At 40.5% G+C, this 16,296-nt stretch overlaps 1 protein-coding gene across 1 annotated transcript in view; it reads right to left on the bottom strand.

The window, feature by feature from the left end:
- Hsf5 (heat shock transcription factor 5) overlaps nt 1–15,411 on the bottom strand; it is a 41,911-nt gene extending 26,500 nt beyond the window's left edge. Inside the window, exons 1-2 of the mRNA XM_034507813.2 lie at nt 14,778–15,411; nt 9,261–9,635 (exon numbers count right to left, since the gene is read on the bottom strand). Of these exons, the coding sequence (XP_034363704.1) occupies nt 9,261–9,635; nt 14,778–15,411 (1,009 nt within the window). The remainder of the gene's footprint in view (nt 1–9,260; nt 9,636–14,777) is intronic.
- Nucleotides 15,412–16,296: the final 885 nt, after the last annotated feature.

Raw genomic sequence — 16,296 nt, forward strand, 5'->3', positions numbered from 1 at the left:
CCAAAAAAGAAAAAGTATAAATGACAAACTACAACCCATGTCATACACAACACAGAGAAGAAGACATTTAAATTTTTCCAATAATAAAAATCTTTTTTTTTTTTTTTTTTTTTTTGGTTTCTCTGTGTAGCCCTGGCTGTCCTAGAACTCACTCTGTAGACCAGGCTGGCCTCGAACTCAGAAATCCGCCTGCCTCTGCTTCTCAAGTGCTGGGATTACAGGCGTGTGCCACCACTGCCCGGCAATAAAAATCTAGAATTACTGAAAACTATTGCCCTTACTATAGGTAATGCAAACACATCTGCACTTTATATGGAAATCATCCAAACATATAATGTTTCAGACTTAAATCTACTCCAGGACAACACAGTGTTAATAGTGATAAAACGCCCACTCACATAAATGCTCAAAAGAAACAGTAGATAATATATTTGATTTCAAGATCAAGTACTATAGCAAATAAAGCTGTAATATCTCATTTTTGGTGAAGCAAATGTCGCCTGGGAACACAGTCCTTCATAATCTTTCAACTTTACAATGGTGTAAAAGTGATATGTATTCAGTATAAACTGTATGTTGAAACCTTATCCGTTCCTCAGCTCATTACCCTGAGATGCTGGGCACCAACAGTGAGCCTCAGTTCCTGGCATCCAATATCCTACAATGCCCTACTATTAAATTATGAAGATTCTGAATGTTAGGCATATTGAATGAATTTTAGTAAACCAACTTATGACCAGGTTATAGACCATGTTGGCTTAACTCCAACATAAGTTGAAGTGTATCTGTATACTCAAATAAGTGAAAGTAGAAATCTGAAAAAAAAAATTTGTTGTTGATTTTGGTTTTTGAAGCAGGGTTTCTTGATGGGGCCTGGGCTGTCCTAGAACTCACTCTGTAGACCATACTGGTCTTGAACTTAGAGATCCATCTGCCTTTGCCTCCTGAGTGCTGGGATTAAAGGCATGTGTCAGCACTATCTGGCCTGAAAAAAAATATTTTTAAGTAGAGTATAGTGATGAAAGGCTGGGCTCCTAACACTCAGTAGGGAAGACTTTGAGTTTGAAGCCAACTTGAAATACACAGCAATATTCTTTCTCAGACAAAACAAAACTTCTATATCCATGTACAAGGTAGCAATAGTTTTAAAAAATGGAAGTAATCTAGAATCCTTCAATAGATAAATATTATTACTTATTATATTATTAACTCATCTTTAAAAGGAAATTTTGACACATATTACAAAGTAGTTGAATCTTTAAGATATTATGATGGGGCTGGAGAGATGTCTCAGCAGTTAAGAGCACTGACTGCTCTTCCAGAGGTCCTGATTTCAATTCCCAGCAACCACATGGTGGCTCACAACCACCTATAATGGGTGTAATCCAATGCACTCTTCTGTGTGTGTCTGAAGACAGTAACAGTGTACTCATATACATAAAATAAATAAATCTTTTAAAAAAGATATTATGATGAATTAAATATGCCAGTAACAAAAGAGTAACCATTATATGATGCTACATGAGGGCCCTAGGTATTCAGTATTCATAGAGAGAAAATTAGTGACTGCCAACGACCAGAAAGAGGAAGACTGAAAAGCTGCTGGTTAGATAGTAAGTACAGTGTCACTGCATGGTGACAGCATTGGAAATGATGAGTCAGTGAATATAGTGAATGTAGTGACAATGAATTGTACAATTTACAATGACAAATTTACACATTAAATATAAATGACAAATTTACACATTTTATATAATTCAACATATATGAGGTATCCAACATAGTCAAATTCACAAGCAGAGATGGCAGGCTACTCGGGGCTGGAAAAGAGAGGGGTTGGGAGTTGGCATCTAATCGGTCCTGATTTGGGACTGGGAGATGAACAGGTCTGGAGATGCACAACAGTAATGGTAAATGCAAAATGTCAGGGAAAAGAGTTAATGCTTGATTATATACATTTTATTAGAAAGGTGGCAGGCATGGTTTGCTCTGTTTCTTCTGGGAGATAAAGAACTTTCTGGTGATAAGTCCCTCTTTTCCATAAGCACTAAGTCCTATCTGAGCACAGTAACAAAACACTGGGAAATGTGTTAATCCATATTCTATATTTGTTTCTGTATACCATGTAAGATTAAAACCCTAAAAACCAACATTTTGATATAATGTAAGAAAAATTATAAATGGTAGAGTACTTACCTAGCATGTGCAGAGACCTAGGATCTACCCAAATACCGAACGAGACCCCGCCTTCCCCCAAAAAGCACTTCAAAAAACGAGAGCTTCGCAAAAGATGGCATTTCTGTTTCCATTATTTGTGAATCTGTATATATCAGTAGCTTATACAATCAATAGATGTGACAGAAAACTCAAAAACCAAACCAAACCAACAGAGCCTTTAGTCCCAGCGTGTGGGAGGCACGCGTAGGAGGCACACACAGGCAGACCTCTGTGGGCTCCAGGCCAGCCAGAGCCACAAGTGAGAATGATGCCTAAGGACAAATTAAAAAACAATTATAAATAAAAGATTTTAAAATAAAAATATTCAAATATTTTATGTATCTTTCATTTCAAGATTGTATTTTAATTATGTATGCATCTTTATGTGGGTTTGTATATATGGGTGCAGGTGCCCATGGAGGCCAGTAGAAAGCACTGGCTCCAGGACCCCTGGAGCAGGAGTTACAGGCAGTTATAAACCAATTCTGAGCCACCTTTCCAGGCCCCAAAGCATATATTTGTATAAATTTACCCCTTATTAGTTACTAGCCTCATTTAAGACTGATTTTTGAAAATAGTGTGCATGCACGTGTGTGTCTCTGTGTGTGTAGAAGCCAGAAGTTGGTGTCAAATATCTTCCTCAATTACTTTCTTCCTCAGTTTTGAGGGGCTCTCTCTTCCTGAAGTTGGAGCACTCTGTTTCAGCTAAACTGCTTAGCCACCAAGCCCTAGGGATCCTTTGTCCCTGCTTCCCAGTATTAGGAATACAGGATTATACCACTAGATCAGCCTTTTATGTGGGTGCTGAGTGTCAGAATGTAGGACCTCATATTTGTATAGCAAACACTTCTGACTGAACCATTTCCCCAGCTCTTATCACGTGTGTGTGTGTGTGTGTGTGTGTGTGTGTGTGTGTGTACGTGCTTTCTGAGACAGGGTCTCATGTAGTCCAGACTGGCGCTCAACTTCTGAACCTATTACCTCTACATCTCAAGTGCTGAGATTACAAATGTGTTCTTTCATGGTGACTAAAATAGTCTATCATTTACATGTAAGTAGTGTTTCAATTTTTACAAAAACTGTTCACAAGCTGGGCAGTGGTGGCGTACGCCTTTAATCCCAGCACTTGGGAGGCAGAGGCAGGCAGATTTCTGAGTTTGAGGCCAGCCTGGTCTATAGAGTGAGTTCTAGGACAGCCAGGGTTACACAGAGAGACCCTGTCTCAAAACAAACAAACAAAACCAAAAACTGTTCAAAAATATTATTCAGTTTCTGGCTTAAACTATTATGGCTTCCTTATAGAATGGAAAATTGGGAATGCTGGGACTAGAACCAGTCCACTCTACTTAACAGAATGTTGCCAAGGGCCCATTATAATCAAGGACTCTGCTGGGAGGACAAGGTATTAAAGTACATTAAAGCAGCTACACTACCCAGAGCCCTCGCCTGGCTTTCTTTATTGGGATAGAATAAAGAGTTAATAAACTTGGAGCAGTCCCAATGCCACCAGCAGCAATGTAAGGGCAGATCTCTCCACCACCCTCTTCATTGTGTACACTACCTGAGAAGAGCTGACTCTGGACTCTGGCAGAGAGACCTTAAAAGAGAAATGAACAAAATGGCAGCAAAAGAAACCACACACACACACACACACACACACACACACACACACGGCCGGGGACAGGGGGCTGAGGAGAGGCCTTCTTTTCTAAGACAACAGGTAAATAGAAAGACAGCATTCAGGCTGGCTGGGCTTCCTTCCAGTATGCTACTTACTAGTTGTACCTCAGCTTCCCCATCTATAAGATGACAAAACCCTATCTTATAATAAGGAAAGTCTGGGAATTAAGTGAATTAGTATTTGGAAAGTCCTTAAAACAGTGTCTGGTCATAGTAATTGCTACATAAGTTCCCATTTTAAAATGAGATTAAGGATAGTTATAATTTGTTAATTACTACTTTGACCTTAAAAATGTAACTTTGGGGACTGAAGAGAAGGCTCAGTGGGTAAGGCAGTTTGAACACCAGCATGAGGACCAGAGTGTGGATCTTTAGTACTCATATAAAAGCCAGATGATCATGAAGCAGAAACAGAAGACGCCCTGCGTACTATGACTAGCTATGCTAGCCAAACCATGGAGGTGCCTCAGTATAGTGTGTGTGTGTGTGTGTGTGTGTAATATATACTATATAATTACATATAGTATAGTATATATATTGTATTCTATAGCCAATATATTTATTCTAATACACACACATTCAATATGTAGAGAATCAACTAACACCAAATAAAATATTTTGTCTTTGAAAGATGATGAATTTAAAAACATGAACAAGGTAGGCAAGGAAAACTAGTGCTTCAAAGGAGGGCAGATATAAAAGTCACTCCGGTCATCAGTTTGTGTTTTGTTTTGTTTTTCGAGACAGGGTCTCTCTGTGTAGCCCTGGCTGTCCTGGAACTCACTCTGTAGAACAGGCTGGCCTCGAACTCAGAAATCCGCCTGCCTCTGCCTCCCAAGTGCTGGGATTAAAGGAGATGATCATTCTGTTAGTCTGATGGCATTTTTAAGTTTCTGGATTTCAAATTTCAACTATAGAAATTAATCATTTATTAAATTAAAATTCAAATTTTGGTAGCCATAAAGCCATAAATTTAAAGAGGCCAAATCTAAGTATTTTGTTGTTGTTGTTGTTTACCCTAATTATTTAATTTAATAATTTATTAATTAATTAATTTTGAAATAAGAGTCTTAAAATATAGTCCTGCTGTCCTGGACTTTATTATGTAGAACAGGCTAGCCTTGAACTCAAAGATCTGACTGCCTCTGCCTTCTGAGTGCTAGCATTAAAAGCACCCAGCTTTTTTCTGCTGGCCCACAGAAACCAGAAAAGGGCAGTAGAACTCCTAGAATTGGAGTTATAAATGATTGTGAGCCATCATGTGGACGGTGGGAACTGAACCCAGGTCTTCCCCAAGAGCAGCCAGTGCTCCTAACCATCAAGCCATCTATCTCTCCAGCGCCCCACAACTAATTTAACTTGAGAAGGATGTTCATTATGCTGTTAATAGGTGCTCACTAAATACTGATCGCTTAGCATTTTGTATCCTATTTGGGGAAATTCAGCAATTGCACAGTATTGCCTGTGCATTCTCCTTTCCAGGGCAGATAGCTTATATTTAACAATACAACTCTATTTAAACAGTACTTCAGAACGTGCACAGTACTTTCCCTCACTCCATGCCATGTATCAGAAACCCCCACAAGCACTTCTCAGCCTTTTGGCTAAGATCAAGTACAGAAGCTGTTATGACTTTCCCCCCTCATATTCTGAGAAACTTTATAGTCATTTCAAATTATTTTTCCTAAATGATGACAAAACCAAACCCAAACAACACAATGTAATGTAAACTACCCTAACAACAGGAACCCTCACTTTGGTCCTTTTTTGTGTTCTTCAGTGCTGGGGTTGGAGCCAGGGCCTCATGCATGCTAGGTCAGAGTTCCATCACTAAGTCACAGCCCCACTTCCTCCTTGTTCTTTTAAAAATGTCTCCACGTTCTTATCTTTGACCTCTTGCAGACAAGTATTAACTTTTAAGTTCATAATCAAACTAAAATAAAGATTTTTGTTGCTGTTGTTTTGGCTTTGGTTTTTAGAGATAGAGTTTTTCTATGTATCCTTGGCTGTCCTGGAGCCTGCTCTGTAGACCAGGCTGACCTAGAACTCAGAGTTCCATGTGCCTGTGCTGGGATTAAAAGTGTGCATTACCATGCCTGTCTTGAAAATAAACTATTTTTAATAATGCCCCAAGTTAATAATTTAACAAATATAACTTCTCCAAAGAATGAATGGTATTAACCACTAATAACACTAACAAGTAATCTATAAGTGGTCACATAGAATATAAAACCAGGAGTTTTGACAAAGATTGCATAGAACTCCAAGTGTACTTTCCAATTTAAAAAAAAAAAAAAAAACCTTCCAGATTATATATTCATCTGTTCCTTAGGTTTCAGGAATATAGCACTCAAGCCACCATGTTTAATAGACCCATAGGAAAATACACTCAAAACTCCAACTGGACAGATAAGGTCCCTTTCTACATTTCTCTGCAAAGTCCAAATTTCAATTCCCCAAGAGTTTTTCTAAAACATTTTTAGATTTATTTGTTTTAAAGTATATGACTATTTTTGCCTGCATGTATGTCTGAGTACTATGTGCATATTTGGTGCTGGTGAAGGTCAGAAGAGGGTTATGTCCAGTCCTCTGTATCTGGAGTTACAGATGGTTGTGAACCACCATGTGGGTGCTAGGAATTGAACTCAAGTCTGCTTCAAGAGCAGCCAGTGCTCTTAACCACTGAGAACTGTCTACAGGCTCACAAGAAGCTTCTAAGTCAATAGTATTGTAAGAAATGGAAAATATTATTGGCAAATACTCCTTAGTCATTTGGGCTATGTAATATAAAAAATATGAGGAGGGCAGGGCTACATGTGGTGGTGCATGCCTTTAATTCCACCACTCAGGAGGCAGAAGCATGCTCATCTCTGTGAGTTCACAGCCAGCCTGGTCTCTAAAATGAGTTCTAGGACAGCCAATACAACACAGAGACTCAATCTCCAACAATATATAAGCTGGGCATGGTAGCACCTGCCTTTGATCCCAGCACTGGGAGGCAGATCTCTGTAAGTTTGAGGCCAGCCTGGTCTACAGACTGAGTTCCAGGACAGTCAGGGCTACACAGAGAAATTACAGAGAAATAAAAAATAAAACAAAACCTAAATATACTATCTACCTACACATATGTTATGCATGCACATAATCCAGATAAAATAACTTAGCTAGCAATGTCAGTTTGTTTAGTAAAATACTAGATTAAATTTATATATTCAGTGGATAAGAGCCAGTTCATTCATGTTTATAAATAAGTATATTACTAAAATCAGAATATGATCTAGTTGTTAAAGATAACAACTGTTAAAAAGTAAATAAAAGTAAATGTCTTTTAAAGAAAAAATATTGGTTTAAACTCACCAGTAACAAAAACCTATTTGTTGCTATGTTTAAGATAGCTTATAAACATGAATTTAGCCATCTTCTACTTTTGAACATTGCACAGATTTTTTTCACTCAAAGAAGTAGCTGCAAATCTGGAAAATATTAGAGCTTAATCATTTTCTATATAAGATTGTGTGTTTAAAATTTTTCTAATGGGTAAAATGGTACTCTGTGTCTCTTCAGACCATATAAAATGTTCAGCTTAGTATTACTAATAGGCAAAGTAATGAACTCCTCTTTACTCTCATTCTCAGCTCCATGACTAGAGAGAGAAACGACACTCTAAACATCCATAACTGATTCTACTTAGATGCTTAGTGAGAACAGAACACTGCCTTTGAAATGTGTATTAGGTAAAATGTAAGGAGTAATAATAAAACCCACATTTAGAAGTTAACAGTCAGAAAACAATAATACCACAAACAGAGCATCACCACATGTACAACTTTTATACGGCAAAGGAGCACTTCATTCCTTCCTAGTTCATATTCCTTTTGCTCCCTTTGTCAAATCTTCCCTAGGAGAAGAGCTTAGCAAACACCTTATAGAGGTTCTCTCTAGATCTGCAAAACTGACAGAAATTAATTTAATAATAATAATAATAATAATAATAATAATAATAATATCCCCTTCCTTCTCTTTCTGGTCTTCTCTGAAAGCTCTGACCCTTGTCTCACTCTGCAGGCTTGTCCAACCCATGGCCATGGGCCACAGACAGCCAAGAATAGTTATAAATGACACCCAACACAAAATTACAAGCATACTTAAAACATTATTAGAATTTTTGTAATTTTTTTAAACTTGATTTTGTGGTTATTGAGGGTGAACTTTGTCTTGATGTCAAAACATTGGGCAAGCTTGGAACCACACATGAGGGAAAATGCACCACTGCTGCAGTGTTTCTACACAATAGAACGTAATGCAAATAAAATCATATCTTGCAAAAAGGTATTTGAAAACACTACATTTTCTCTAAGAAGCAAAAGCAGTGGTAACTACTGGAAGGATTCACTAGTGTGCTGGGGTCTACCAGCCTGTCCACGGTGTGCTTGGATGAAGTCACAGCTATGGCTGTCAGGTTCTAGCCTATACTTCTGAGTACTTAGCTGTCTGGGGAACAGTGCAGGCCTCCAGCACTCACAACACTTTAAGGAGTTGATTTCCAAAGAGTATGTGTTCTTATAAAGCTTCATTACTGAAATGCCAAAGGATTTGATGGAGGTAATCTCATTTGTGAAATAAAAAACATATCTTAAAAATAGACTGAAGTAAACATTGCAATAATGGTGGAATAAGAATAAGGTTCCAGGGCAGGCGCTGGAGCTGAACTTCAGAACTAGAATACACTTGGAGGATACAGAATTCTAATTTCACTGAAAATACACACGTCTATGTGTTATGGTAGCAGATTCTCACAATCCTTAAGAACAGATGAAACTTTCTGTGTATTGTATATGCAGGGTTTAATTTAATTAGGTGCCGGGCGGTGGTGGCGCACGCCTTTAGTCCCAGCACTTGAGAGGCAGAGGCAGGTGGATTTCTGAGTTCGAGGCCAGCCTGGTCTACAGAGTGAGTTCCAGGACAGCCAGGGCTACACAGAGAAACCCTGTCTCAAAAACAAACAAACAAAAATAATAATAATAATTTAATTAGGCATATAGAGGGTGAGGTATATGAATGTGAGTGCAGGTGCTAGTCAAATCCAGAGGCAGTGGGTCCCTGGAGCTCAGGTTACAGGCAGTCATGAATCGACTGACATGGGAGCTACCATCCTCTGCAAGAACAACAGTATATTCTCTTAACCACTAAACCATCTCTCCAGCCCCTAATAGTTATATACTGTTTTTAAATGCCTGGTTAAAAAGTTATTTTTAAAATGCATATTCCTATTTGTTAAGCGCATAAAGATTAAAGTGTGATAAAAATATAAATGTCCTTACAAACTACCTTTCTAGAAGCCAGTGAACTTGAATGTCTCCTACCTGTTGGATAGTAGGCTTGGGAGTACTGTGCTGAGGGTGTGTAGTTACTATATTTTTGGGAGGAGCTGACCATTGTTTGAGGACCTTGTTGAACGTGTACAGATGTGGCGCTGGGCTGCAGCGTATAAGTAACCTCAGTTGGAAATCTCTGCAGTACAGGAAATGGAACCCCTTTATCTGAAAAAGTGGGAGACGTCTCCACTTGTCCAGGGTGCATTCCAAGGGAGTTCTGCCATGTTCGAGGAGGAATCGGGGTGCGATCTAAACCTTTCAGAGGGAAGGTGCTGTGGTTGTGGGATGGCGTTGATACATAGGAGTAAGGAGACAGATTATCTCGCCGGAATGACCGGTGAAATTGTCCTACAGCCACTGGTCCTGCATAAAAGAGGAAGAACACATTTACAAATTTTACAATACAACATCAGACAGTAAACCAAAGGTCAAAAAAAAAAAAAAAAAAAAAAAAAAAGCCTGTTCACCTATCAGATTTTTTTTTAATACAATAGAATTTTGAATTTAGCAAAAACCAATTCAGAATACAGTGCTGAAAGAATACGCAACTCTTGATTCTTAACAGTACTGCCAGAAAAGGTAAAGTGAAATTAAACCCAAATTAGGAGTCTTCCAGGCAGGTCTTTCAAGCCATTTAGAAACTTTAATAAGTAGGAAAGTATCACTCTACTACACACATCAATGTTCAGAATAAATAAGAATTCCTAACATGAGCCACAAAGAGATGTCACACCCTTTGTTCCCCTTTCAATTAATGTTTTATCTCTTTATTGCAATAATTAAGTAACTATTTCCTTATTGTTTGAGCGTGCCAGCTACACATGTGTGTGGCTGTCAGGAAGGTTTTCTGGAGTTAGTTCTTCCCACTACCATGTGGGTCTGGGGGATGGAATTCAGCAAGCATCTTTATTTTCTGAGCCACCTCACTTTACTTACTGTTTTACATTTATTTATGTAGTTAATTTTTTGGAGACAGTCTTGCTATGTTGCTCTGACCTGGCCTGATTACTCACTCCATAGCCCAGGTTCTAACCTGAAGCACTGAAGCAACTGTCCTGCCTCAGCCAACTGAGTGCAAGGATCAAAGGCATGTGCCACAACACTCAGCTTAAAAAAATAATCCTTGTAAAAAATTCAGGCTTCAAAACTCTCATCTAGTTTTCTTCATCTTCTCAATCAGTCACCTTCCGTGAGATTTTTGTTTTTGTGGTTCTTTTTTTGCAGGTCTGGGGATCAACTAAGGGTTTTGTATATGCTGGGCAAGCACTTGACCCAGTGAGCTATACTGCAAGCCCTGCATTTTTATTTTCCTTTAGTCTCTAATAGAGACCCTTCCCAGGTACCAAACACTGGCTTGCACATGTGTCATAGAAGGCAATGATTAAACCTTTAGATATCTAGTCTCAGAGACTCTGACACAAGTATTTGCTTTAAAAAAAAAAAAAAAAAAAAAAAAAATCTAACCAGGAGCTGGAGAGATGGCTCAGCGGTCAAGAGCACTGACTGCTCTTCCAGATGGTCCTGAGTTCAATTCCCAGCAACCACATGGTGGCTCACAACCATCTGTAATGGGATCCGATGCCCTCTTCTGGTGTGTCTGAAGACAGCTGCAGTATACTCATATACATAAAATAAATAAATCTTTAAAAAAATAAAAAAAAAAATCTAACCAGATAGAAAAAAAAAGAGGAAAAAAGGACAAAAGTATATAATTTAAAATTGATAGCTATAAATATTATAGCCTGGATTTACTTTATAGATTGCAATTTTTAAATATAAAAAACTAAATTAGTTTATTCAAAAGGAGAATATTACCTATTGGTTATATGTGTGGTTCACAATTTCTTCTCAACATGTTTTATTAAACTAATCTTATTAATTTACTTTATTAAGCTAATCTTTATTAAACAGAGGCAAAACTTAATTTACGTGACTTCAGTGCCAAGTTACAAGTTGAAGGATGTCACTTAAATATCTACCCATTCAAATTATAAACCACTCAACACTTTACATCTCCCATTCTATTTCTATGGCAATCAATTTCCTTAGCAAATAAAGCATTAGCATGAAGAATAAAAAATACATGCATGAATACTAACAATACAAGTTCTGGAGCCAGAGAAATCAAAGACTCTAATGAAGAAAAAAAAAATTGCTGACTCAGAAGTACAAAGAATAGCTTTTATGATGTTGCTTGCCTACCAGTTTCTAGTATTCATATGCCTTAAACTCACCACCAACAATCTGGTTTTCCTAAAGAAACTGGTACTTTTCACAACAGCCGTTTCTGAGAATCCCAACCCTGTTCCCTACTTGATTTCTCCATAGATGTCTCATATGTCAAAACTACATGCTGCATATGGCTCATTTAATCTTCTGAACTCTTTAGGGATAGGCTGTTAAATCTCTAGTTGGTTTCCAAAAATGTAGTTTAGATCTGAATTTAAAAAAATAAATCCTGCTTCTCCCTTGATCAACTGAGTGATAGGTAATCACCTATTTTAGTTGCTGAAAATAAAAGAATACTGTCAGGATTAGAAGGCTACGCCTCACTGAGGAGCTATCCACAGTTGATGGCTTCTAGGAAAAGGAGAGTCAGTTTTCTTTAAGGGTGTGGCCCCTAATGGGTCAACCATGCTCCAGTGGATGGACACACCCATGAGTACATGGGCAGTATAAATTAGACTGGACTTTTTATATATATATATATATATATATATATAAAGAGGACATAAAGATGGTGTGTGTGTGGATCTGGAAGGAGTTAGAGGGAGGAAAGAGGGATGAATTTGATGAAAATATATTGTATAAACTATTTAAAGAATTAATAAGAACAGGCCCAAAACAATTGTGTGGGGTGCGGGGAGGGGAGTGAGTGAAGGTCATTAATTTGTTTCCTAAAGAACTAAGACATAATTAGGATTTTTTTGTTCTTTTAAGGGTTAGGCAATAGGACTCTCTCTAACCAACTTTATAAACTACCACATTCATGTCTTCAGAATATCTTTAAGGTATATTTGGCAATGTTTGAATTTAGAATTCTAGAAATGTAGGAGGGCATGCTGGGTTTTTGTCTTTAAAGATTCTGTTCCTTTTATGAAAATGAAACCAAACTAACCATCCATCAACAATTCCAAACTTTGCTCATGGACAGCCTGTGGTATCTATACAAGAATATCTACTTCCAAGACTTTAAACTTCATTTGACCATTATAACAAATATCAAAAACTGCCAGTGAAAAAATAACATAAATGAACTAACAAAACAACAAAGAAAAAAAGAATGTTCACACTTTTTATCAAGTATATTCTTGACTTAGTGAATTTAAATAAAAGAAGGCTAGGTCCTAAAATAAATAGACTCTTCTACAATTAAGAAGGATTAGAAAGATAGGAAGCAGCAATCAAAAAAAAAAAAAAAAAAAAAAAAAAAAAAAAAAAAAAGGCGTGAGAAGCCAGGCAAGGTGGCACATGGCTATAATCCCAGCTTTGGGAGGCTGAGTTAGAAGGACGGAAAAGTCAGGATCAACTCAGACTACATGGCAAGACCGCATGCCCAAAAATTAAAACAGAAAACAAACAATCCCTAAAATAGCAGGTGAGGAAAAGTAGACCAGCTAAAGACCTTAGATTATAAAAGCAAACATATTGCAACAGTGTTTCTGAACTTGACAGAAAAAAAAAAACATTACACCTGAATGAGAAACACAATTGCCTTCTATGCTAGTAAGTCTAGGCTACAGGCAATCCTAACACCCTTCTGTACACAACAGGGAGAGAACAGGAGATGCCTGAAAACACACATCCTATACATACACTAAAAAGATAGGATTTTTTTTTCAACAAATAACCTTTAAATTGCTTAAATAAGCTGGACACTTGCCTTATAAATACAACTGGAAAAATAAAATAACAAAAAGGGTTCACTGGGTAAAAGTACTTGCCACCAAGCCTGATGACAAAGTTTGATCCCAGTAGAAGAGAACAGACTTGTAACGAGTTGTCCTTTGACCTCCACACACATCATACCTTAAGAGCACGTGTGTGCACATACACACAAATAAGTAAATATATGTAATTTTAAACACCAACAAAAAGAATACAACTGTACAACTGGTTTAAAACAGTTAAGAGGGAAAGATTAAAGAGAACTGTTATTTCCCTGTCTTTTCTCCTTATGCCCTCTAGAAATAAGGATTGAAAAAAAAAAAAAAAAACCCAAGCTAGAGTTCCTGTTGAACATATTCGTAGGACTGTCTCCATGGTCTTTCTCCACACAATTCCCCAGCCAAACCAAGGACCGATGCCCTGAGGTAGCTCACTATTCCTTTAGAATTCCTTTAGAACATTCCTGTGCCAGTTATTTTCTCAGCTTGTTACTGGAACTTTAACCTAGTTCCTTATCTTCTAAACTCCACAGACAGAAAACCTAGGCCCTTATCTTCCAAATTCCAAAGGCAGCATTGCTTCAGGACCGGGGCTAGATTAAACCGACCATAGTGTTATCTGTACATTTACATTTTCCCCATACTTCAAAGTCTGAAAATTGTTTCTATTAGTTTTCTATGAGAAGGTGAAAAAAAAAAAATCCCAATTCTAATGACTGTATCCTGTTGCTTTCTTGGTAAAATTGTCTATTGTGACCTCCATATAGAACAAGAGGACACCGCCACCCTTGTTTGTGTAGGAGTGCAGAAAGATACTTCAAGTCCATGAAATAACTGTGACCACAGGTTTCTTAACTTTTCATCGATATTTACACAGTTCCCCCTCCCCCTCCCCTGATCTCGAATGACCACGAATCGCGAAAAGCCAATAAACTATAAATGTGTGCATTCTAAAATTCTTTTAAAGTAAGCCTTGACATCTGGTCTTTGTTTCGTTTTTAGCCATTTTGCTTTGTTTGTCCAACCATAACATCTCAAGTAAGGCATCAGACTTCAAGTGTTATTGAATTGGTTCTATTCTGCGCTAGATAAAGCTTGCCCCTTAGATTGATTATATATAAACAGTATCTATCGCTCTATTCATGTCAATAGGTGGAAGGTGGCATGTCCCGGAACAAATCTGCACTCCAGGGACCTGTTCTCTTTTCCTTGGTTGGGTAAATAATGCCTTAAGATTTCTTGATGGTAACTTTGTTCCTTCGCACCCAACCTGTAGAGTGCCTGTTCGTTTGACTGGGACAATGGAGGCCTCTCCCACCCAGTGCTGTGATAAATGCAGTAGAGAGACTAGGTACAGGTAAATGGTTCAAGAAGTTTGGGAGTACGTTAGCTGTTTGGAGCTCACTCTCTTGGGGAAGAGTGGAAAGGAAGCCTAAACAGCCATGTCCTTTTTGCAGCTAAACCCAGATCGGGGAAATGCTTATGGACTCTTGCCAGAGGAAATGCAAGTGCTAGTGAGGATGATGTGACCTAGTCTTGGGGTTGTGCAGAAACAGTGTTCGCTCCCTGCCACCCACGTGCTTGATGGAGAACGAGGATCCAGGTGGCACACACTCACCATGCTGCTCTGGCCGGGGGCCAGCGGGCTGGGGTGGCGGGTCCTGATGCTGCAGCGGAGAGGTAGAAGCTGAGGCCGAGGCGGAGGCTGACGTGATGAGGAGCCGCTGGAAGCGGTTGGGCGGGCGACAGGGCACCTCCAGTCCGGCCGCCAGCTTGGCCTTGTTGGCACTGGTGAGCCTCTTGAGGTGAACGAGCAGCTGAGGCTGGTCGCGGCGGAAGTGCGGGCTGTGGAAGTGGTGGAGTGGCCCGTCGCCCGCCGGCCCGCCAGCCCCAGGCCCGGGCCCGGGCCCCGCCGCCCCCGGCCCACCCAGCACCACCTTGCGGAAGCCGTAGAGGTTGAGCTGGCGGATGAAGCTGGTGAAGTTGGTGGTTTTGAAGAGCTCGGGCTCCGCCCCGGCCGCCCCGACGCCGCTGCCGCCGCCCCCGCCGCCGCTCCCGGCTCCCCCCGCGCCCCCGGCACCCGGGCCGGGCGGGCTGAGCAGCTCGGCCTCGAAGAGCGGCTGGTCGATGAGCAGCCCCTCGCCGCGGCCGTCCCAGCGGATGGAGCGGTACCGAGGGCTGTTCACCAGCCGCCACAGCTTGGCGGGGAAGTTGTTGGGGTTGATGGGGGTGGACAGCAGCGCCTCCTCCATCGCCCGCCCGGGCCCTGGGCCTCGCCCCGCCGAGCCTGGCTCTCCCACCGTTCTCGATCCCCCGGGCCTTCGCTGCGCCCTGCCCCCTCCTGCCAGCGCCCGGCCGCCGAGGCCCGGACCGTTGGCGCACGAGTCCCGGCACGCCCTCCGGTGTGGCCAATGGGGCCTCGAGTTCCCGCCGCGTGGTGGCCGACGGGGCACGAGCCCGCCCTCCCCCTCGGTGGGGTGCACGCCTTCGACGGCGGCGGCGGCGGGGGACACTTCGACACAAGGCTACCTTCGCGTGCCTTCCAGAACCGGCCCCTCTCCGTCTGGTCCCCAGAGGGCAGCACGCCAGGGAACTGTGGTTCCTGAGGAGAAAGCGGCCCGGTTTACCTCAGCAAGCTCTGAGGGGCTCCGGCAGGGCAGGGCGGCCAGCAGGGATTCAGAACGCAGAGTGTGCTCAGGCGATACACAACTAATGGTTCCTGAGAACAGAGGAGCCCACTGCAGTCTTCCCTAACAGTCGAACTGCTGCTCTCTTCAAATAAAAATGATGGGGGTTGGGGGCTGGGGTAGGTACAGTAACCGTAGCACACAAACTCATTCATCTTGTATATAGTAGTATAGTTACACCTTTAAAAAAACGAATTCAAATTAGATGAGACCGGCTGTACCTGACGGAAAGGAAAAGATAGGTATGCGCTTACTGACCAGCTATGATCTCCCAGACAAGGAAGAGAAATGAATCTCACTTGAAAGGGGACTCAACAAACCCAAAATACTAGAGGGACCGCCAATGAGCACTAGTTTGATTTGGTTTTGCTATAAAGCAAAACCTGAACCACAAACTTGCCTTAATCCTCCTGCCGTTAGCTCCTGAGTACCCAGTGTACAACAGGGCTA

This window comes from Arvicanthis niloticus, chromosome 6 (assembly GCF_011762505.2).
Source record: "Arvicanthis niloticus isolate mArvNil1 chromosome 6, mArvNil1.pat.X, whole genome shotgun sequence".
In the NCBI taxonomy this organism is placed as follows: Eukaryota; Metazoa; Chordata; class Mammalia; order Rodentia; family Muridae; genus Arvicanthis; species Arvicanthis niloticus.